Here is a 25546-nt window from a genome sequence, read left to right as displayed (position 1 = left end):
AGCGTGGCTGGGTGCCGTGTCTTCGCCTCCGCACGCCACCTCCGCCTGGCCGAAAACAAAACGGCTCCAAAAGTCGGCCGGGATACCGGGAGGCGAAGCGTGGCCGGGTGCCGTGTCTTCGCCTCCGCGCGCCGCCTCCGCCCGGCCAAAAACAAAACGGCTCCAAAAGTCGGCCGGGATACCGGGAGCAAGGCGGAACGTGGCCGGGCGCCGGGGATGCCTGAGAGAGCGAGGGGGTGCATGGCTGCTTCCTCTTCGCTGCAGAGCCGCCGGGCGGAGGTGAAGACAACAGCACCTTCCACTCTCTCTCCGTCTCTCTCTCTCTCTCTCTTTTTTCTCTCTGTTGCTGGCGTGGTGAACGAGAGAGAAAGAGAGAGAGAGAAAAAGGAGGGGAGAGAGAATGAGAGAGAAAGAAAGCAAGAGAGAAAGAGAGGGAAAGAAAGCAAGAGAGAGAGAAAGAGAGTGGGGAAGGAGGGAGAGGGAAAGACATAGAGGGAGGGAAGGAGGGAGAGAGAAAGCAAAAAAGAGAGGAAGGAAGGAAGAGAGAAAGGAAGAGGGATGGAGAGAGAGAGGGAAAGAAAGATGAAGGGAGAGAGAAAGGGGGAGGGAGAGATAGAAAGGAGGGAGAGGGGGTAGTTAGATAGGGAGAGGGAAAAGGAAGGGCTTGGAGAAAGGCAGGGGGTGAGAAAGATAGAAAGGAAAGAGGGAGGGAGAGATAGGAAGGAAAGAGGGAGGGAGAGATAGAAAGGAAAGAGGGAGGGAGGAAAGAGGGAGGAAGACATAGAAAGGATAGAATTATGGATGCAAGAACTTGCTCATGTGTGAGAGCGCACGCCCACACTTTATTTATTTATTTATTTATTTATTTATTTATTTATTTATTTATTTATTTATTTATTTATTTATTTATTTATACTTATATGCCGCCCATGGCAAAGGGTCTGCCGCTCAGACACTATACTTTTCCGCTCACCCCGAAAAAAAATTAGAGGGAACACTGCCACCAAGCCAACATTCTCATTTTTTAAACCAGGATCACAGATGACTTCATTGTCATCCTGTGAATATCAGGTGAACACAGTATCTTACAGATCACATAGAGAACACTAATCACATATCTGACATGGGCAAAACAGAGGCTTTTATTCTAAAGAAGAACTACCTTAAATTGAATCAAGCATCCATCCTGCTCATTCAAGCAACAATCAATCCCTGTGTGGTAGCAGTTAGTACAGCCTGAACATTTGATAAGAGACTGTTAAATTTCTGTAAACTGCTTAGAGAGGGCTGTAAAGCACTATGAAGTGGTATATTAGTCCAAGTGCTATTGCTAAGGACCATCTGTGAGCAAGCCATCCAGGAAACAGTGTAATTGATGCACAAGGTGAATTGGTGAAAAGCCTCTCTCACACTAACCTCATTTATAGCTTCCACTTGTTCTTTTAGCAGGAGCTGCAAGTCTAACAAGACCCCACTAATTGTCCACTATCTCTTATGTGGGACAGTGGTCCCCCATCTAGAGTCAAAGATGTTAAAGCTCACTGGATCCTAGAGCAATGATAGTGACCCTTTTTTTTCCTCAGGTCCTGGAAGAGCATGTGTGCTTGCTATTGTGCATGCACAAGTGCCCACGCCCATAATTCAATTCCTGGAGAGGGCAAAAACAGCTCTCCCCCGGAGGCTTTCTGGAGGGCAGAAACAGCCTGTTTTCCAATTTCTGGTGGGGTCAGTAGGCTCATGTTTTGCCCTCCCCAGGCTTCAAAGGCTTCCCTGGAGTCAGGGGAGGGTAAAAACGCCCACCTCCATCCCCCTCAGAGGCCCTCTGGGAGCCAAAAATGCCGTCTCAGAGCCTTTGAGTGAACCAAAAATCAGCTGACTGGCACACACATGCATGTTGGAGCTAGGACAACAGCTTGTGTGCCAGCAGATATGGTGCCACGTGCCACCTGTGGCACCCGTGCCATAGGTTCACCATCACTGTCCTAGAGGGTCAACAGAGACACAATAGTGAGATGGATAGCCCTATAAATATAAACAAACAATCACAAATACTGCCCATTTGCTTCAATAAACAGGATTAGGGATATAAAAACTTTCAAAGACCAGACTAGCATATCCTGAGACACAATGCAACCAAATCAATTGTAGGTCATGACAATTGTGGTGTTTTCTCTGAAACAGCCTGCTCTGAGCTCATATCAGTAACTCTCTCAAGTGCAAATAAGAGGCGAGAGTGACTCAAGAAGCAGTGAAGACTGTTTTCTTAAAGATGCACTAGGTCAACAAAGCCTTAAGACAGTGATGATGAACCTTTTTCCCCTCAGGTGACGAAAGTACATGCATGCATGCTATTGCATTTGCAAGAATGATCGCATCCATAATTCAATGTCTGGGCAGGGCAAAAACAATAATCCTGCCCCCTTGAGGCTCTTTGGAGGGTGGAAATGACCCATTTCCTGACTTCCAGTAGGCCCAGTAGGCCCATTTTTTGTCCTACCCAGGCTCCAGAGGCTTCCCTCGATCCTAGGGAGAGCTAAAATGCCCTCCCCCACCCACCCGGAGATCCTCTGGAAGCTGAAAACATCCTCCTAGAGCCTCCACGAGCCAGAAATCAGCTGGCCTGAACGCACATATGCACTGGAGCTAAGCTAGGGCAATAGCTCACATGCCAGCAGATATGTCTCCACATGCCATCTGTGGCATGTGTGTCATAGGTTCGCCCGTCACTGCTATGGCAGTGGCAGTCTGCTATGGCAGTCCATGGCAGAAATCTCCTTTCTTGTGTAGACTTTATGACATGGCCCCAGTATTGCTGTCAGTAAAAAACCAGCAATATTCTCAAATGTCTATAGACATTTTCAATCATTCTGGTCTCCAAAGTGCTTTTCCAAAAGGCTGGTTTTTGAAACAAGAAGTGAAGAAACTTCTTCGATAAGAAGCTAAATATTTTCAAGGAAAAAAATAACTGAGAAAGCCCAATTGTCTTTTAGGAAAAGTGCCTTTGGGCAACATTCTCAAACTCTTCTCTAAGAGAGAAGGGTGGAGGGGGGACCAGTCTGCATTGGTTGCTGATCAATTTCCGGTCACAATTCAAAGTGTTGGTTATGACCTATAACCAACCTTCATGGCATCGGACCAGAATATCTCCGAGACCGCCTTTGCTGCACGAATCCCAGCGACCGATTAGGTCCTACAGAGTGGGCCTTCTCCGGGTCCCGTCAACTAAACAATGTCGGTTGGCAGGCCCCAGGGGAAGAGCCTTCTCTGTGGCGGCCCCGACTCTCTGGAACCAGCTCCCCCCAGAGATTAGAACTGCCCCCACCCTCCTTGCCTTTCGTAAACTCCTCAAAACCCACCTTTGTCGTCAGGCATGGGGGAACTGAGATAGTTCCCACGGGCCTATATAATTTATGTATGGTATGTTTGTATGTATGTCTGCTTAATAATGGGGTTTTTTAAATATTTTAAATTGTAAATTATTAGATTTGTCATGAACTGTTTTATTGTGTTGTGAGCCGCCCCGAGTCTACGGAGAGGGGCGGCATACAAACCAAACCAAACCAAACCAAACCAAATCAACAAACAAACAAACAAACAAACAAACAAACAAATGTTTGTGCTGTTAGGGCTTGTAATACCAGCCTGAGGTTTCATTATGAATGGAGCTGACCGGAGAAGAGCAAAAGGCTGGAGTAACCAAGGACATCCACCCAGGCATGGCCAGACAAGACTGTTACAGAAATGTCACACCCATACACATCGGGGTATCCAAATATTTGGCCTCGCAAAGCCAGCTCAATTACTCAGTGCCAGAGGCAAAAAGAAAATGATAATGATAATAATTCCATAACCTCTTTTCCTCCCAAGTAAAAGTACAATAGCAATTAATTAAAGAGCTCCCAATCTGCTGCCCTTTCATGACACAATCTGCTGCTGTTTCATTCGATCCGATGGGGAGAAGTGGCACGATCCCAAGAGAAAGGAGATTCAATATGGCTGATGCCAATCAAAACTTTTCAGAACAGTCAGCAAGCTTTTGAAGAACTCTCCCAAATCTAACAAAGCGATTGTGTTCTTTGAAGCAAGGGAGAGAGAGAGAGAGAGAAAGAGGAGAGAAAGAGAGAGGGAACAATATCTGTTTGGGCTATTGGGTATTCAGGGGGGAAAAATCACAAAATACACAGAGGCCCTTCTTTTAGGGTTCTTGCACTTTTGAGGCTATTGCAGCTGTGTTTCAGATTAAACAGCTTATCTCCATAAAATAATTCATCAGCCCTGGAGCCTATCGTACATTTTGAAGATAGCATGACTGATCCCTGATCCTTGCTGTCAAAACTGGCTTCTCACCGGGCTGGTGTAGGTGCATAAATCTTTGCACAAAGCTGCACACAGACAAATCTCCTTGTGTGTGCAATTTACTATGATATGAATGAAGTCAGGAGATCGGTTTTTCTATATTCTTTCCTATATTCTTAAGGATTTAAGCCAGGAGATTTGGTAAGGCAAAAAGCAAGGTTTTCCTTTTAAGTCAAAATGGGGGGGGGGGGGGTATCCAAAGGGAACTTTGTACTGCCCATATTTTTCATACCTGAATTGCTATAACATTTAAAACTTGTTTTTCTTGCAAACCCCCACAAAACTTCTGGATTTAAAGAACATTCATCTAATGGTAGACTCACTGAAGTGCTAAGGAACAAACAGACAAGAATGTGCTTTTTGCGTACCTTATTTTCATCATTAAACCAAATCAATGTGGGGTGCTTCCTAGACAAAAGTTTTCAAGCAAGATGGAGAAATTGATTGATTGATTGATTGATTGATTGATTGATTGTATTTATATGCCTCCCATTCCAAAACGGAGTCAGAATGAACTTTAAGAAGTTGTTTTCATGTAATAGAAATCAATAAAATATTGTTGGATTTCCAAATACAAAGTCTTGGCTCACAATAGAACACAACAAATATACTACATATCAGTATCACACTACATATTGGACATTAATACAACTGAGAATGTCCAGAGATATTTCATCAGAAGAGTCCTACACTCCTCCATTCTCAACGAAATACCTTTTGCCACCAGACTTGAAACTTTGGGCCTAGAACATTTGGAACTATGCCACCTTCAATCTGAGCTACCTGTCAATGACTACTTCAGCTTCAATTGCAACAATACAAGAGCTCACAGTAGGTACAAACTTAATGTAAATGTCTCCAAACACGATTTTGAAAAAAATCAACTTCAGTGGTCAATGCCTGGAATACATTACCTGACCCTGTAGTTTCTTCCCCAAACCCCCGAAACTTTAATCTTAAACTGTCTACTGTTGACCTCACCCCATTCCTAGGAGGTCTGTAAGGGGTATGCATAAGTGCACCAACATGCCTTCCATCCCTGTCCTAAAGTTCACATTCATTCATAAAATATCATATACTCAAACCCATGCTTGTATTTCTTATATATTCATATTAATGTTTATACTTTGTAATCATGTACATACTTGATAAACAAACAAATAAGCAAACTATGGTTGAAAAGAAGGAAGTGAGGCCAATTCATGTACTATAACAATACCAAAGATAGTAGAGTTGAAGATATTGATTTGGAGAACATTACAAAGTATCTTGATTGAAAATGAAAGTTGAAAGATTATGGCATAAACAAACTGTGGTAGTCCAAGTGGTTACTGGCACACTGAATAGCAAGCTTGGATGGCACTTAGAAAATTTGCAGATTGCCAAAATTATCATCTTTCAATTACAAAAGGCTATAATGCTTGGATCTGCACATATAGTAGATGATACGTTATGACATTTACAGTAGATTCTTGGGAAGAATGAAGGGTATATGAAGAGCTATATTAGTTAAAGAACTGGCCACTGTGATTTCACATTGTTGTGAATTGATAATAATAAGGTGGAGGGTAGCAGAAATCAACAAGGAAACTTAATAAATAAAATAAAAGCAATTGATAGATATTTAAGCCTAGTTTTCGATAAATTAATGCCTTTTCTACATTATCTTCATCTTCATCATCATTCACCAAATTCATTATTCTTTCTGGTTTCTTTACAAAGTCCCAGTATTATCCATTGAAAATTTAATTCTTTATTTTGCCAAGAAAATTTATAATGATGTTTACAATGAATTATATTCAAATTATAGGCAGAATTCTTCTGCTCTTTCTACTACTTCTGGTTTCTGTAGCAAAATATCCACATTTAACAAGGAGATGAAACTATTAAGGAATGAAACTTTTCTGTTATCAAACTAAGCCATTTAGTAGGAAAGGAAACATCGCTGGTGACATTTCTGAAGGACACCGACTTTTTAATTGAGAGCAGCTATTTATGCAATGTTGTGCTCTTATGTCAGGGAAATTCAGTCTTTTTCAGGCTGAAGGCCTGATCTTTGAATTGGATGTCAGGGGTTGCATTTCCAAAAGGTCATATAACCAGAACAAAACTAAATTTGATTTCATTAAATTTCAATTTAATTAAATTGTATTCTTATTACATATAGTTAATATTATCCCCTGTGCATTTAATATTTTCCCCTTCACCCAAGGCTTTGCAGAGATACAAGAGGCCATAAGTTTATCATATCTTCATTATGGAGGCACTGCTGATTTGATTTAGTTTTAATGGGAGAATGGTTTAAGAAGCTTATTTAGAACCTATTTTTTTATTTTCTTTCTTTAATCCCAGAATCCCTCTAACATTTTTTAATTTTAAAAAATTCACCCCATGAACTTTCATTTGGTGTCTCATAGAACTCCCAATGTTGAAGTTTACCTCATATTTTCTGTTTATAAATCTTTTGCTTCTACTCCCAAATTACTCCTCTGAAATAAATAGGCTGGAAGCATGTGAAGCTTCTCAAACATGAATGAAAAAGCACCATACCTTCCAGTCAATGAAAAAAGGCCAAGTCTGAAAATAAGGATGGAGTAAGATAGATAACAGAGAATGAATGATCCTTTGCTTGCCTTAAATAACTTATCTTGATTTATCTTAGGCAAGGAAAGCTTTATAGATAAGAGGCTGTATTGTGTAAAATAGATGGAAAGAGAAGAGATAAAGAGGATTTCCCTTCTACAAACACCCACATTTTTCTATAAAACCCAGACAGAAAAGGGAGGAGAACTTCTTAATGTATGAGCAGAGTAATCCTTGTTTACCAAGGTTGTGCACATACAGAAGGGTTTAGATTGAGATTAGTTGTGCATAACTACTTAGCCACACACAGAGATATACTAATTTAAATTAAATTTTACTGTGAGAAATAACATATTTAGATAATGTCTAAAATCATACACATAATAAGTCAGAATAACAGTCCAAATATTACCAAGTACATACTCTTTCTTGCCAGTTGTCTCTGTCATAATCAGCAAACAAAGATAACAAGCCTAAATACATTTTAGCTGATATACATGACTACAATACAAAGAGATTGCAGAGCGAGTGAGTAGCCATTAACGAATAGCCAAAGAGAAACAGATAAGATGACTCAGAGAAATAAACTATGAACTCTTGCTCCCTATTGTGGCAGTCTGCAACACCTGCAGCCAATATATTGCCAGCCCAATAGTTATGGACAGAGTCCTAACATAACTGATCAACATTGCTCACAGTCACTCACGCCCTCATCACCTCGAGATTCGACTACTGTAACGCTCTCTACATGGGGCTACCTTTGAAAAGTGTTCGGAAACTTCAGATCGTGCAGAATGCAGCTGCGAGAGCAGTCATGGGCTTACCTAGGTATGCCCATGTTTCACCATCACTCCGCAGTCTGCATTGGCTGCCGATCAATTTCCGGTCACAATTCAAAGTGTTGGTTATGACCTTTAAAGCCCTTCATGGCATCGGACCAGAATATCTCCGAGACCGCCTTCTGCCGCACGAATCCCAGTGACCGATTAGGTCCCACAGAGTGGGCCTTCTCCGGGTCCCGTCAACTAAACAATGTCAGTTGGCGGGCCCCAGGGGAAGAGCCTTCTCTGTGGCGGCCCCGGATCTCTGGAACCAACTCCCCCCGGAGATTAGAACTGCCCCTACTCTCCCTGCCTTCCGTAAAGTTCTTAAAACCCACCTTTGTCGTCAGGCATGGGGGAACTGAAACACCTCCCCCGGCCACGTACAATTTATGTATGATATGTTTGTGTGTGTGCTTGTTAATATAGTGGGGTTCTTTTTAAAACTATTTTAAATACTTAAATTTATTGAATCTATTTGGATTTGTACAATTGTTTATATTTTTGTTGTGAGCCGCCCCGAGTTCGCAGAGAGGGGCGGCATACAAATCTAAATAATAAATAAATAAATAAATAAATTTCTGAGAGGAAGTAAAATGAACCTCTTACTATCTGTTCTCTTTCATGCCATCCATTGTTTTCAAATATGTCAGAAATAGTTGAAATTATGACCCAAAGTCATCCTTTCTCCTACCAACTCTGAAATCTTCATTTAATTGTAGAAAGTTGTCCACTTCCCCCAAAGTCCACCCATCATCAGAGATGGGCTGCTGCCCAGACCCGGGGGGGGGGATGCAGTGGGGTAGCGAAAATGGAGCTCCAACCCAGAGCACCCAATTTGAACTGAAAGATGTTGAAAGAAAATGCAGGGTATCCTGCATAAGCCACGCCCACAGTGTGGTAGTAAAAATTTTGGTAGCCCTTCCCTGCCCATCATTAAGTGGTACATCTTATGATTCTTGACGAATGTATCTTTTCTTTTATGTACACTGAGAGATATGAACCAAGATAAATTCCTTGTGTGTCGAATCACACTTGGCCAATAAAATGTTCTGTTCTGTTCTGTTTATTATTTTAAATGACATCTTCTAATAAGGCTTTTCAATGCATCCAAAGATGGCACTCTTCCCTGTAGCTCTTCTTGAAGCACTGAGATTGTACCATCCCTAAACAGTGTTTCTTAGCTGATAAAAAAAGAATGGATTGCCACTTCCAAATTCCCTAGATATCCTACTGGCTGAGGAATTTTGTGAATAGTAGCCCACATATTTCAAAAAACAAAGAATAACAGAGTTGGGAGGGAGCTTGGTGGTCTTCTAGTCCAACCCCCTGCTCAAGCAGGAAACCTATACCATTTCAGACAAAAGCTTGTCCAATCGTTTCTTAAAAACCTCTAGTGTTGAAGCACCCATAACTTCTGAAGGCAAGTTGTTCCACTGATCAATTGTTCTAACTCTCAAGAAATTCTCCTTAGTTCTAAGTTGCTTCTCTCCTTGTTTAGTTTCCACCCATTGCTTCTTGTTCTATCCTCAGGTGCTTTGGAGAATAGGTTGACTCCTTCTTCTTTGTCAGGTACCACTGTATATGCCAATATACTGTGGCATATATTAAACTAAATATACACCTCATATAAATTATAATAGATATATTATATTGCAATTTGAAAAAAGTGCAATTCTAAACTGAGAAGTGCATATTGCAATAAGCAAAACAACAACAACCAGCAAATGTATATGTCCCCTTTCCTTTTTTTTTGCAATAATGTCTGTCTGATGAAAAGCCTCTGAGTTTACTTACTTAAAAAATAAAAACACTAGAGCTACCTCTGAGTATTCCACTCTCAGTCATTCTTAAGAGTTGCTGGATAATGCAACTGTTTGCCCAAGGTAGCTGTGAAAGATTTCTTAAAATGTGGGGATTAAAAAATAATGCATACTCATGAAATGTTCATACAGCTTCTCTCTCTTCTTCATTCTAAGTTATAGGCTTTGAAGAGTTTGTTAAACAAGTCCAATTTGATAATCCCTGCAAATACAGTATGTGTGGCAAGCCTAGTATTCTAGAAACAACTTGTCTGTTTGCTTTCACCCTTGAAGCATCAAAAAACAAGGAAATATCAACAACTCAGAGCTTAGCAGGCTCTCAAAGAAATCCAAATAGAATTGATACTGTCCACTTATATTTGATTCTGGTTTGGAGATTGTTTTTAACCTGTTGCAGTCAGCAGGATCTAGAAATCCAAAGCTCCTTCTATTCGCAAATGCTACTTTGATTCAGTAGTAACTATTGTTGGAGGAAGAAAGAAGGCTGGCATAGCCATTTATTCTTCCTCCCTACTTCCATCACCACAATTTATAACTTGTCCTAAAGCCTCACAACCTCCCAATGATATTTTCAATGTTATGAATTGCAGTATGATTTATCAAATATTTCCTCTGTTTTTCATTTGCAGAAGTATCTATTTGGCCATCTGGTTCCAAACCAAGGTATTATGCACATTATCCATTAGTTACTATATATTGAATTGTTATGGGTTTTTTTTAAAAGAATACATTTCTATTTTCCAGCTGTGATTCATACCAAGGTATGCATTCAGTCACATAATAAAGAGGAGTAAATTGTTTAGGGACAGCTAAGAAAACCTTGTTACATGTACAAATCAATTTCAATTTCTTTTATGAAGAAGTAGATGTTAATGTGTAAACTCAGTGGTTTTGGCATAATGGTAACCTGGAGAAAAACAAAAACATGAGCATTTCTGAAATGTTTATTTTTCAGACATCAGGCAAGACCATTAATTGCCCTGGTCTTTGAAAATCAGATAGATATTGATAAGGCTTGTCATCTATCTTCTGAAGTGTATGCTAGAAATCATTTTTGACAGAAAATCTAAGTAATTAGAGCAAGAATTTGCTTCTATGGGGATCTCTTGAGGGTTCAGGATGGATTTGGCCTTGCCTTTCTTTTCCTTTTCTAAATTTAGGAGGAATTACAAGCCTCCATTCCATCATGTACACTGAGGAACTACGTCAAGATTTAGTTTAATTGTACTCTCTCCCATTTATTGATACTCAGTATAATTTGCCCCTGAATGAAATGGAAAGCCAATTATGAATTGCCAAAGGAAATTGACTGTCAGCTTTCTATAAATATATCTCATGTTTTAGAAACCAACTAGCTTTTATGTAATTTATTGTTCACTAGCAAATTACATCATAGGTCATATACAATTTATAAAAGCATATGCTCAGTCTGTTATTCCTGACAGATTCAGCTGTGGGATGATGGATATGAATTATGCCTTTGTATTTTGCTAACGCAGGAGGAAGTAAATTAGCAGGTGCCTGCTAATGCTCTATGAATTAAGCATCAATTTACTTTTCCTTCTTTTCCGTTCTTTCTGTGCACCGAACACATTTTGATCTTAGCCGATGACTAGTCTCTAAGCAAAAACTACATATGAGAGCATGAGAGACAATCAATTATGCTACTCTATTGCTACCATTAATAGCTTTACTAGCATTTGCTTTCAGAGCTGTTTTAGTGGCAGAGCCCTCGTAAATTTAGCATACTTTGGTGTGTTAGCAATATTAGCATCAGCAGAGAAAATAATAACTGCCTCAATCCTTTCAGCTGTGCAATACTGTACTCCGTTTTCAATACTTAAGAAAATCAACTACACACGGAAGCTTTCACAGATTGTACTGTGTTGACTGATGAATAGATTCATTTTGATCATAGGTGAGCCACAGATGGTTTAGAAAGGTCCGTGACATTTCATCGACAGTTCCAAATAAACTTCATATTTTTATACTGATCTTTGTTCACAAGTAAATATTTAAGCAATGGAATAAGAGGTGCCTTCCTGTTATAACTTTCTGCAGGATTGTTTCTGTAGAAAATCTATCCGTCAGTAGAAATCCTGAGAAACAAATTCCGTTTTGATGGCCTGGTTCAATACAGAATACAGATATTGAGGACTCGGATTCAGATAGTGTTCATGAAGTAGTGGGGGGCCCGGGGTTACAGGTAGTAGAACAGGTGGGAGGCCAGCCACAGGATGGGGCTATGAGTTCAGGATCTAGTGAGGGAGAATCAGACGCTCGCTGGGTTAACCCTAAATTCAGAAGGGTTCAGAAACGTAGAGAGCAAAGGTCTAGAAGAAGATATTAAAGAGAGGAATGGGTTAAATATTGTAGTGATGTATTTGGCACGTCAGGGGGCTAGTGGAGAAGGAGGGTGGAGTTTCAACGTTGCCGAAAAGAAATATGGATGTGTTTTCGCCACGCTAAAGTAAGCCAAAGTATTTTGTATTGTATTTAATCAGTGCTGCTGTTTTTCAAAGTTATGTAGTTAGGAGAATAAATCTTGTCTAAGTGAAGCAGGAAAGGAATGTGAGAAATGCGGCTAAGAGAGAGATAACGGACCGAGTGATGTATGGAATGTGTTGAAGTACAGGAGAGCAGAGAAATAAACGGAGTTGCTTTATTCATGAAATGATGCATTTAATGAGAGTTATTTGTTTCTACCAGAAACCAGAACAACTTGTACTGGGTCTGCCAGCATATAAATCAGAGGTGGGTTCCTACTTACCTCACTGCTGGTTTGCTTCTTCCCATGCTGCGTAGGCGCACCTCGCATAGGCATGTACTTGTGCAGTACCAAAAAATCCAGAAAAAAAGCGAAAAACAAGATGGTGACTGCATGCACAGTGCCGGAAACTCGGCTTCTGCATATGCTCAGAGGGAAAAAAAATTAAAAAATTCAAAACAAAATTTTTAAATAATAATAATAAAAGTGCACACAGACAGGTATCAACCAAACCGGGTCAGTGATAGCAATGTGATGTCACTAGTGGTTCACTACCAATTTGGGTGAACCAATCCAAACAGGGAGAAACCCATCCTTGATATAGATCTACATTCAGGCAGCCAGGGGAAAAACATTGAAAGAAGCCAATTCTTCCAGAGAATACTCTGGCTGTAATACTTTGAAGAAAGGCCTTCAATCACACCAATGCTCCTGGCAAATTTTCTCTTTTGCTCTGCACAGTTATAATAAACCACTAAACCTCAATTCTGGGGTTTTTTTTAATTGTCACAATTTCTGCTTCAGCTTTTTACCTTACATCTAGATTTGGGTCCATAGGTACCATATTCTTCGGAGTATAAGACACACCCTTTTTCTCCCTAAAAGTGGCTGATAATTTGGGTGCATCTTAAACTCTGAATGTAGGGTTGTCAGGTTTTTTTTTTTTCAGTCCTAACTAGCTGCTAATGATTTTCCCAGCTCTTACCTTACAGGCTCTTTCATTGTTTCTCTCTGAGAAGAATGTTTTCCAAGCCCTAAGTCTTTTTTCCCATTGCTCTAACTTGCTCTGAATAAATTTCTTTCCAGCCCTAACCAGGTGCCAACAATGTTCCCAGCTCTTACCAGCTTGCAAGCTCTTTCTGCAAAGAATTTTTTCCAAGCCCCAAGTCTCTGCAGTTTTTTTTCCATTGCTCTACTTGCTCTTTCATTGTTACTTTCTCCGAATAAGGTTTTAAAAAAGCCCTAACCAGGGAATAAAATAATGTGTTGAAGCTAGCCAGATGAATATCTGTTAAGCAGATTCTTTTTCCTATTTTCCTCCCAAAAAACTAAGATGCATCTCTATACTCCAGTGAGTCTTATACTCCAAAAATACAATACTGTATATGTGGTTACATGGACAGATCACAAATCAATTAGCAATTGTCACATCTGAGACGTTATTTCCTATGAGCAACCAAGTGATTAAGAACGAATTTGGTCTAGTGGTTGAGGCAACAGGTTAGAAGGTAGAATTCTATCCCACCTTGGGCAAGAAAACCAGCTGGGTGATTTGGGACACTCATTTTCTCCCCTCCCAGATCACTTCACAAAGTTAGTGTTGCAAGGAAAATAGGAGGAAGAAATATTAGATACAATCAATGCCTTGAGTTGTTTATTAAAAAGGTGGGAAATGAATGAATGAATGAATGAATGAATGAATGAATGAATGAATGAATGAATGAATGAAAATATGTGTTTTCATAGCTGACAAATTGCCATAGATATTCACCACTCACACCAGTGTTATTTCTTTGTAATAAAGAATAATGACATCAGTCTTAACTTCATGACTCTCCCATATCTATGTTTATTCATCAATTCAAAAACACTATCAGGCTATTAAAATGATGTCTTATGACAAATATTTGGTAGAATTGTGGGTGTTGTTTAAAGCTAGTATACCCAATTTACACTTATTGAATTATTTGCAAATCAGAATACAATTATTGTCAATTTCTTTTAAATAAAGCCATTTTGGAAGAAAAGAAAGTGAAAAGCATCTTTAAAAAGACCATGAAGAACAGCATTGAATCAAAGAGTTCGTGTGGTTATGTACTCTACAATTATCATTTGGTAAAATAATACTTTCATCTCCAACAAATATATAATTTACATGTACTGTATGTTTCCCAAACAAACAGCTAAGAAAAGGAAGATCCATTAAGTATCAACCTATTACATATTTTTAAAATGTGATGACCTGATCCACAATATTGAACTGCTGCAAATGCCGAGAGATCATTCAGTGCTGATTGGGAAAATGTAGATTTAATTTCTAAAATAAGGGATCATGTTTGAATGTAAATAAGCCTACAAATGTAAATAAGCCTACAAATAAACTCTTGGATGACCTGATCTAATAAGAGATAGAATAATTAAAGAGTTAAGTTGCTGACTATTTAAGGTTATTTTTCAGGCTAATTCTCCTTTTACTTATCATTAAAACAAAAACCAAAAACTAGCAACTATATTTCTTGCTTTTAAAAAAGTTTTAAATAGCCCCAGATAATTTCTCTCTGCAACTCACTATTTCTTCCAGAATAAAAATAATAATAAAAAGAATGAATAACAAAGTCAAGGTTAATTATTAGCATAACTAATTTATTGTAGAAAAGTGGGGATTTGCTTTCAAGTGTGGTCACAGAAATCAGCACAGATGATTGGGTTTTAATTATGTAGCAGCATCTCCTATTAAATTGAATAGATACATGACACCAATGCATATCAAATCAGAACATAAATAGTCATGTCGAACAGCTATGCAACTTATTTAATAATTAACTTTAATTAATCTGCACTAAACGTAGCTATTATTCTTGAGTTTTATATGTTTATATGTCGGGTCTGTGCTCAATTAGAGGAACTAAAACTGTTTTTCAAAACAAAACATAAAAATAACAAAGTCATAATTATATATGTTTCAACATTGTAATAGCACCTATTGATTTCAAAGTAGCATGTTTAGTTAAAAAATGTTATTCTTAAAAGTATATATATACTCAGTCTTCATTTCTATGCAGGCAACAACCTAATGTCATTAATCAACGTCTGCTTCAGTTCTCTCACAATTTACATTATGTTCCTATAGGATTACATAGCAGTTTGTGGTAAATAGATTAAAATTAGTTCTGCTACCTTTTTTTATTTAAAAAAAGGTTAATTGGCATCAGATTTGCTCCTTTCTTATACTAATATCCCATTTAGCCCTTTCTAAATTTTATCAGAATGGGGTAAAAATCGTTACATTAGAACAAATTGGAACATTAGAACAATTTAAGTGCAAGAAACATGCTGAATTTCATAGAAATCAAGGACACTAGAACAATACAGATTCTAGTGATGTTTGATTTGGGAGAGAAGGCAATAACAGAACAAGAACACAGTCATTTAATAGTGAGATGGGTTGCTTATAAAGGTACATAAATAAAAATAAATTTTAAAAACCCAAACATTTGCTGTATAATTGGAGATTACAGTGGAAATAATAATGTGTGGAAAATTCTGAACTGCTTGGTTGGGGGTTTTGTGGAATGAAGAGAGAGGCTTCTGATGCACTTTGTGTAAAAGTTGGAAGTGACTTTGAGTGATAAAAAACATATAAACTAACTCCCTTGTCTTTTCCATAAAAGAAAATGAAAGAAGAATCATTCTGATTTAAGGGCAGAGCAGTTAGTCACTGAATCTAACCTTTTCACTTTCTCTTCTCTTTATCTTTTTAATTTATAATATGTATGTATGTATGTATGTATGTATGTACAGTGATCCCTCAATTATAACGAGGGTTCCGTTCCAAGACCCCTCACGATAATCGATTTTTCGCGATATAGTGGTGCGGAAGTAAAAACACCATCTGCGCATGCGCACCCTGTTTTACATGGCCGCGCATGCGCAGATGATGTTTTTACTTCCGCACCTGGGAAGACCCAGGGAAGGTTCCTTCCGCCGCCCAGCAGCTGATCTGCTCGGCAGCGCCGCAGCAGCGAGGAGCCGAAGATCCGGGTTTCCCCGCTGCCCACGCAAAGGGGAAACCCCGATCTTCGGCTCCTCGCTGCTGCCCGCCCGCCGCTCACCCGCCGCCTGCCGCTCGAGAGCAAGAGGGGGAGAGATAGAGAAAGAGAGAGAAGGAAAGAAAGAGATGAGAGAGGGAGGAAGAGAGTGTGAGAGAGGAAGAAGCAAGATAGAGAAAGAGAGAGAGAAAGAAAGATGAGAAAGGAAGAGAGTGACGTCATCGGGTGGGAAAATATTTTTAATTAATATTTTTTTAAAAATCGCGATATAGCGTTTCACGAAGATCAAGATCGCGAAAATCGAGGGATCACTGTATGTATGTATGTATGCATGCATGTACGTATGTATGTATGTTATAACAATTGGTTGCCAATTGGTTTCCAGACTCAATAAAAAGTGTTGGTTATGACCTATAAAGCCCTACAGGGCAATGGGGCAGAATACTTGCAGGACCGCCTTCTGCCACATGAATCCCAGTGACCGGTTAGGTCCCACAGAGTTGGCCTTCTCCAAGTCCCGTCAACTAGACAATGTCGTTTGGTGGGACCTAGGGGAAGAGCCTTCTCTGTGGGGGTCCCAGCCCTCTAGAACCAGCTCCCCCCAGAGATTCGTACTGCCCCCACCCTCCTCACCTTCCGTAAAAGCTTAAATCTATGCCACCAGACTTGGGGCCATTAGACCATAGCCCCCTGCCCAACAAATGTAGTATGTTTCGCGATGTGAATGAGAATGAAGGATTTTAAATGTTAGCAGAGTTTTTAATTTTTTTCTAGTAAAATTAATTGGATTTTTAGATTTATACAGTGTATACTGTTTGTTATGTTGTGAGCTGCCCCGAGTACTCGGAGAGGAGCGGCATACAAATCCAATCTAAATTTTATTATTATTTTTAAAAATAACAGATACACACTACATAAAACACAGTGCACAATGATGCATGCTCCCACCCCCCAACATCAGTCATTCAGACCCCTCCACCAAAATGAGGACCCCTCCACCAAATATTATATTATATTAGATTAGATTTATTAGATTTGTATGCCACCCCTCTCCGGAGACTCGGAGCGGCTCACAACAGGAACACACAGTACAAATCCAATGGTTAAAAAAAAAAACCAGTTAAAACCCTTAATATAAAAAACAGTCATACATCCCAGACAAACCATACATAAAATGGAACGGCCCAGAGGAATCAATTTTCCCATGCCTGATGGCAAAGGTAGGTTTTAAGGAGTTTGCAAAAGGCAAGGAGGGTGGGGGCAGTCCTGTGTCTCTGGGGGGAGTTGATTTCAGAGGGTCGGGGCCGCCACAGAGAAGGCTCTTTCCGTAGGTCCCGCCAGACGACTTTGTTTTGTCGATGGGACCCAGAGAAGGCCAACTCTGTGGGACCTAATTGGTCACTGGGATTTGTGCGGCAGAAGGCGGTCCCGGAGGTATTCTGGTCCGATGCCATGAAGGGCTTTATAGGTCATAACCAACACTTTGAATTGTGACCAGAAACCGGTCAGCAACCAATGCAGACTGCGGAGCGTTGGTGTGACATGGGCATATCTGGGAAAGCCCATAATTGCTCTTGCAGCTGCATTCTACAAGATCTGAAATTTCCGAATACGCTTCATATTATTTTAAACCAAGAACATTACAATATTTACAAATTATAGAGTGATTCCAATTTATTCTTTATACCTTGGTCTCAAATTCTACTAACCGTATAACCTCTAACCCTGTCCCATTGTCCCAAGAGTTCTTTAACTTTATTTTCATTAATCATATTTATCTTATATATCCATAATTTCAAACTGAACGTATTCCACCATGTACTGGTGCCAATTTTGTATTGTCCATTTTGTTGGTGTGACATGGGTATATCTGGGAAAGCCCTTCCAACCTAAAGCTATTACCACTTGGGCACTTTCTATAGCTGCTTCTTTAATTTCTCTGAATTCACCCATATCACTCCTTATTACTAATACTGCCATATCCTTAGTAATCACCAATTTTATATTTAATATCCTATTAATTTCCTCTTGCACCTCTTTCCAGAATTACTGCACTACCAAACACTCTCAGAACATGTGCATAAACACCCCTCTCTTACTTTCTTTTCCCTTTATCAAGGAAAGGGCATGGCAGGGAGCAAAAGGGGGAGGTCAAGTTCAAGTTCAAGGGGACCCCCAATTTGCTCAGCAGGAGGCTTCACCCACAGTTGCTCAGAAATTTGGATTGACTTTTCCGCCCTCTTTGTTTTACCTCTGCAGGTCTGGTTTGATTATAATAAATGTGACCCATTTTATAACCCATTTTCTATTTCTGTGTGCTTACTTCACGTCCGCTGCAAATGTCCGTTGACCGCCTCTAGGTCGGCGGCAATTGCGGTGGCACCGGGAGCACCGCAGGACATGGGAGATCCTGGCGGCAGTCAGGGAGAGCGAGTGGGAGAGCGGGCACACGGGGATGATGTGTCCCCACTCCCCATGGCCCCAGCATTCCCCGGGTCGATCGCGGGGCATGACGTGCTTCTGGGAGGCGAGCGGGCGGCTTCCCCCATATAAAAGGGGCAGAGAGCCAATCGCCTACCTCTTTCTGGTTGCGCTGCCACCAGCATGGCCTGGTTGGCACCCTCCCTCCCTCCCTCTATGCAGTGTGCCCAAGAGGTCGCCATAGGGGGCCGAGTAGGAATTTTTGGCGGCTGTAACACTTTTAGTTTGATGGTTTTTTCACCTACTCCAGATGTGGATAGGGGGTGACCAGCATATTCTAGTTTTAATTAGGCTAATCCGGCAATCAATTTGGCATTTAATTTCTTCTTGTCCCTCTGGTCACGAGGAAGCGGTAAAGGGCGGAAAATGGGGAGTTCAGCAACTGTGTGCTATTCTTTGGGTACCTTTTGGTACCCAAACATGGTACCCTGACATGGCTACAGGGCTCGGCCGGCTCGGGTATGGAGAGGAGATGCCACTGGGGCTCACCCACCGCACACCCAGAGTCGAGTACCAGGGTGGGTGAGCCTCCCCACACGCAAGGTTGTGGCAGGGAGCAAAGGGGGGGAGGTCAAGTTCAAGTTCAAGTTCAGGAGGCTTCGCCCAGCGTTGCTCAGAAATTTGGATTGACTTTTCCGCCCTCTTTGTTTTACCTCTGCAGGTCTGGTTTGATTATAATAAATGTGACCCATTTTATAACCCATTTTCTGTGTCCATGTGCTTACTCCACATCCACCGCAAACACCCCCCCTCTTACTTTCTCTTCCTTTTATCAAGGAATATTAACAAAATAGCAAGCATCAGGTAGCTATAATTTCTATGTGTAAGTATGTATTTTCACTGGTTTTGACATTCAATACCTTCCTTTCCAGTCCAACACAATAAGCTCTTCAAACTGGATAACAAATTTTGTGGAGAACTTTGAAAAAGTGACAAAGATGAACTCACAAACATTCCGTTCTGTGTAACTCATGAAAACACAATGAATTTCCCTATTCTTGCCTGGATTGCTATGGCAGCATGCTTATGTCTGTATGTGCCCACAAGAGTCTAAAAAACCCAAGGAGGACACACACTGTGATTCTTCTAAGCAAACCTCTTTATTGTTCCTCACCCATAGATATAATCTTACCAAAGTAAAATATGTTATCTGAACTGAGTTGTCTCTTACTTCTCTGGAATGCACCCTCCTTCCTTCCTGGGATCCTGGCCTATTAAACACCATCACAATATGCAATTTTTCTCCCAGTGAAAAATCACCGGGTAAGCTCTGGATAACAACAAAGCAAAAATGTAGTTTTTGTGCAAAGATAATGTGGGTGGAATAGAAAATTTACACAAAGACAATGCCCACATATAGCACTAAAGCAAAATCCACTGCTGCTTCTTTTGTAAGGATTAAAATATATATATAAGGTTTTGCTAAAACACTCTATGCCTCATTACATTATCCATAGAAAAAAATGCTTCTATTTCTGGAATGACCATTACTGGTGTGGCATGATATTTGAGAATAACTGGACAAAGTAACTGGAATAAAAAGTACTTGCTGTCACTTTTACTATTTTCAGCTAAGATGTTAAAGTTTTCATATTAAACATATCCATATACAACCAATATAATTTTAGTCCTGTTATAATATTATGCAATATATTTAGAGTACATTTGCTGTAGCATGGTAACCATTGATAGGTAAACTTAACTACAAATTAAAAAATAAATAAACATCAATTAAGATTATTCTTGATATTAAACGCTCCTGGTAAGCATAAATTATCTAGTTATTAGAAAATAGACTATAGAAAAGACATATGTATAGTTAAAAACATATAATCCTTTGTATATATTCCACTAGCTGTAAAAAAAATTGCTTAAACCTTCAATATATTCCTCAATAACAGCTGCTAATTCTTCACCGTGTTGAATTTCATGCTGGCAGCAGAACAACCACAATGAATCCCTGCATCACAGTGGAATCTGTTCTCTCTCTTTCATGTTCTCTTTTATCAAAATAAGAAACTCATTCCATTATAACAATACTTCTGAAGTGCAATCTATTAAAAGGCTGCGATGACTCACAAATGGAACAAATTTTGATCCATCCATTAGAGGGCACTATCCTACCATTTCATCATATTTAGCATTTGTTTTAAATAAGGTTCCCCTTTACCCCTCCTTCCTTAATTTTTCATATTTTCCCCCTAAATAAGACACAGTGGAATATAATGTTTCATCTAGTAGCAGAAATTTAGGTACACTTTTGATTAAAGGGATAGAAGAATTGATGGTTTTTACAGTAAGCAGCAACTGTGATCAATACACACATATTACAAATACACTTTATAGAAAGCATAACATATATATTGTATCTTCTATAAAGTAGTGAGACTGCTTACTCTCGTGTTAACTTACCATATGGATGGGGCTTCAGTGCCACTGATCTCTAAGAAATCATAGCCTTCTTCCAGTTGGAAATCTGTGAAAACCAGTGCAATGGTGTCTCCTGGCTCTGCAAGAATGGTCCATGTGCAGTCTGCATTATTGTCGTATTCTGAAGGAAAGTGAGGACTTGAAATAATTCCACTGGTCCCACGGAGGGTACCTCCACAAGCACCTTCAGCTGATTTTATATTTTTAGGAAAAGGAGGAAGGGAAAAAGGAAGAACACAATAGTTCAGTTATTTATTTTGTTATGATCAGAGATATCTGCAGGTTTAAACTCTTCTATGAAAAGGATAATGGCAATACAACAGTAAATACCAGTAGGTAGGTAGATAGATAGACAAGCATGACAGATGATAGATGGAAATTGTGATAGATAGGTAGGTAGGTAGGTAGGTAGGTAGGTAGATAGATAGATAGATAGATAGATAGATAGATAGATAAGATAGATAGATAGATAAGATGAGATAAATAGATAGATTAGATAGATAGATAGATAGATAGATAGATAGATAAGATGAGATAAATAGATAGATAAGATAGATAGATAGAAAGATAAGATGAGATAAATAGATAGATAAGATAGATAGATAGAAAGATAAGATGAGATAAATAGATAGATTAGATAGATAGATAGATAGATAGATAGATAGATAGATAGATAGATAGATAGATAAGATGAGATAAATAGATAGATTAGATAGATAGATAGATAGATAGATAGATAGAAAGATAAGATGAAATAAATAGATAGATAAGATAGATAGATAGATAGATAGATAGATAGATAGATAGATAGATAGATAGATAGATAGATAGATAGATAGATGATGGATGGATGGATGGATGGATGGATGGATAAGATGAGATAAATAGATAGATAAGATAGATAGATAGATAGATAGATAGATAGATAGGTAGGTAGGTAGGTAGGTAGCTATGGAGATGATGATGAAGAAGATAAATACCTTTTCATCTTTTCTTATTAAAAGCAAAAGGCAGATGTGTCATTACACTGCAAACTACCTCTTTCATATGGGTATGACTGCTCTCCCTTTTGACTTTCTCCACACAATCCTTGCTATGACATCATCAAATACAAAGTAGACAAATATAAAGATGCTACACTTAATAGCTTGTCTGTGAGAAATGTCTGGCATTTTTTTAAACATCTTTCAGATGTTTGTGCACATATTAAGAACAGGAAAAATGCTTTCGGGGTTTTCTGTAGCTCAAGTGAAAGCTGAATTCCACAGTGTAGTGAAAAACTCCTTTGGTGAAATATCAGTAATTGATATTACTTGAAACATGTATAGTTATTTCTTTTTTTAAGAACTTGAAGGAGGAGAAGCTGAAAATTTCTTCATAGGAAAGAGGGCTGTTGCTGTGCTAAGAGGAGGAGGAGCAAGAGGAGAAACAAGGAGAGCAGAGGAGAGGAGAGGAGAGGAGGCTGGATATTCAAAGGAGAGGTTTCTGGGAAAGAAGGAAAAAATTATGACTCGTCTCCTAAAATTGACTCTGTTGTTTTCAACTTCAAATTAATTTGAAGTTAGGTTGGCTCCAAAGCAATGTTTCAGACATCGTGGAAAATAACTGCAGTTCTAGATAGCCCAGAGACTATTAATAGGAGACAACACCAAGGGGCTTTTCTAACTGATGCAGATGGCTTAATCAGAAGCTGCAAGAGTGAAAGACCACTTCCTGCCAGCTCTTGCATAATTATCCCTCTTTCTTAACTCTAAGTAGGAGCCTGGAAAAGCAATCATCACATTTAATCAATGCAGTAGGCCGAATGCTTTACCCAGGAGAGAGAGTGTTAACTTTAAAATGCTTGGACAGACACACATGAATCAAGCCTTTGGTTCACTGTTTTATTGCCACTTCATTATCGCTTATCAGAACAGCCGGAGGGGGTAGGAGAGCAGAGAAAGGAGAAAGGAGGCTGGCTTGTTTTTCTACTATAATAAATACTGCCTGAATTGCTTTGCATTTCTAAAAATGAACCTAGTAACCTGCCTTATTTGCTAATCAAAAAAATAAATAAATTGAATTGAATTGATTAGATTCATAAGCTTTCCTCCACCAATGGACTCAGGGCGAGGTACAAGGATAAAAACATTATACAATCAGTAAAACCCCATGAATTTAAAATGATTCACCCATCAATCATTCATCATAACACCATTGTCATATTATTACTTATGGGACCGCCTCCTGCCGCATGAGTCCAGCGACCAATTAGGTTCCACAGAGTCAGCCTTCTCCAGGTCCCGTCAAGTAGATAATGTCGCTTGGTGGGGCCTAGGGGAAGAGCCTTCTCTGTGGGGGCTCCAGCCCTCTGGAATCAGCTCCCCCCAGAGATTCATATTGTCCCCATCCTCCTCACCTTTTGTAAGAGTCTGAAGACTCTTTTATGTTGCCAGGCTTGGGGCTATTAGACTCTAGCCCTGATTAGACTCTAGCCCTGATTTGTAAATGGGGATTTTAGATTAGATTAGTTAATTGAAATTAATTGGATTTAGGACACTTGTATTGTATTATTTTTTTCTTTATATGCTGTAAGTTGCCCCGAGTCCTTGGAGAGGGATGGCATATAAATCCAATGAACGAACAAACAAACAAACAAACAAACAAACAAACAAACAAACAAACAAACAAACAAACAAACAAACACAATATAAAACATTCATCATGAAAACATTCATCTATCAACTATTCATTGATTTGGGCAGGAGCAGTGTGTTGCTGCTCAGTGGCCCCAGGCATGGTGGCAAAGCCATGTTTTGAGGTCCAGAAGCAAGAAGTGTTCACAAGAAGATTGTGGGTGCTGTTTGTTATATCACTCTAAACCCCCAAACACCCTTGCTTCTGGGTACAATTTAAGGTATTTGTGATCTTCAAAGCCCTTCATGGCATGGGTCCAGGTTATTTGACAGACCATCTCATCCAGAGGTGGGTTCGGTCCCACAGAGTTGGCCTTCTCTGGGTCCCGTCGACTAAACAATGTTGTCTGGCGGGACCCAGGGGAAGAGCCTTCTCTGTGGCGGCTCCGACCCTCTGGAACCAGCTCCCCCCTGAGATTAGGATTGCCCCCACCCTCCTTGCCTTTCGCAAACTCCTTAAAACCCACCTCTGCCGTCAGGCATGGGGGAACTGAAACATCTCCCCCTTGCCCATGTTGTTTTGGTGTTAGATTGATTGTGTGCTTGTTTTTTAATATTCTGGGGTTGTTTTTTATGAATTTTTTATCTTAAAATTGTAATTGGATTGGTGGGTATTGGATTTGTTATTATGTATTGTTTTTACCTTGTTGTGAGCCGCCCCAAGTTTGCGGAGAGGGGCGGCATATAAATCCAATAAATCTAATCTAATATAATCTAATATAATCCTCCCAGTACGGACCGATTCACCAAAACAAGTAGCAAGCTGCAGGTGAAGTCATGATGACATCATGGAACCAGTTCAGTCCACTCCATGGACACTGCCATCTTTTGGGGGAATTTTTTTTTTTTGGGGGGGGGGGGATTTTTTTCCCTTTTTTTTTCTTCTGCACATACTCAGAAGCCAAGTTTCTGCTACTGTGCATGCGTTGCCATCTTGGTTTTGGCTTTTTGGGGGTGGGGGTGTTATTTTTGGGTATTGCACATCAGGTACGTCCATCCAGCATAGGAGGAAGCAAACCAGCAGCGAGGTAAGTTATAACCCACTACAGGTCTCATCCCACTGGTATTGGCCCATACCACTTGTACTGGCAGAGGAGGCACCTGCGGATTTGGTCAGCCCAATTATTACAGTGGGAAGAGTCTGGCAGTGGGGCTTTCTCTGCTATTACTTCTACACTCTGAAACATTTGCCACCCCATCCCCCATGTGAGATTGGCTCCAACCCTCCAATTTTTTCTTAAGGAAATAAAGAGATGGCTGTCCCTGTTAGCCTAGCAGGGAATCAGCATAATGGAGATGGTTGATTGAGTAATAACAGATCCCATGCCCCCCCTTCCCCATGCATCTTTAATGTCTTAATGTCTGATTTTAACTGTTAATATTCTAACTGTATATGCAACTGTACCAGGGTTATTCTATGGCAAGGAGGATGGCTGATAAATTAAACAAACAAACAAACAAACAAACAAACAAACAAACAAACAAACAAACAAACAAACAAACATGTTATAGACTGCATTTGGAATATAATTTTAATATGCATTCCCTTGGCTACCCTATTCCCCCCCTCCCCGCAGATTAGAGAAAGTCCTAAGATCAATAGAAAGGTTCAAATTTCATATGTAGAAAAACCTACATATTTAATCTGTCCAATCATTAAAAAAATAATCACATAATAGGCAATGAACAAATATTCTTGAAGTCATATAGGAACAAAACCGAATTAGAAGATGGAGAAGATAATTTATGGAACAAGGAATAATCCCAGATGGGAACATGGCTGATTGATCTGATCCTTGCTATGTTACTTGGAGGACATTGAATAGGCTGAGGGTGAGAG

At 39.6% G+C, this 25546-nt stretch overlaps 1 protein-coding gene across 1 annotated transcript in view; it reads right to left on the bottom strand.

Annotated features, from left to right (window-relative positions):
* The window catches only part of CSMD1 (CUB and Sushi multiple domains 1), a 1071884-nt gene that overhangs the window by 595442 nt on the left and 450896 nt on the right, over window positions 1-25546 (bottom strand). The window contains exon 5 of the mRNA XM_070732892.1: window positions 21014-21221. Within this exon, the coding sequence (XP_070588993.1) occupies window positions 21014-21221 (208 nt within the window). The remainder of the gene's footprint in view (window positions 1-21013; window positions 21222-25546) is intronic.

The sequence above is a fragment of the Erythrolamprus reginae genome, chromosome 1, assembly GCF_031021105.1.
Source record: "Erythrolamprus reginae isolate rEryReg1 chromosome 1, rEryReg1.hap1, whole genome shotgun sequence".
Taxonomy (NCBI): Eukaryota; Metazoa; Chordata; class Lepidosauria; order Squamata; family Dipsadidae; genus Erythrolamprus; species Erythrolamprus reginae.
Note: the sequence above shows the minus strand (reverse complement) of the source record. Positions and strands in the feature narration are given on the sequence as shown.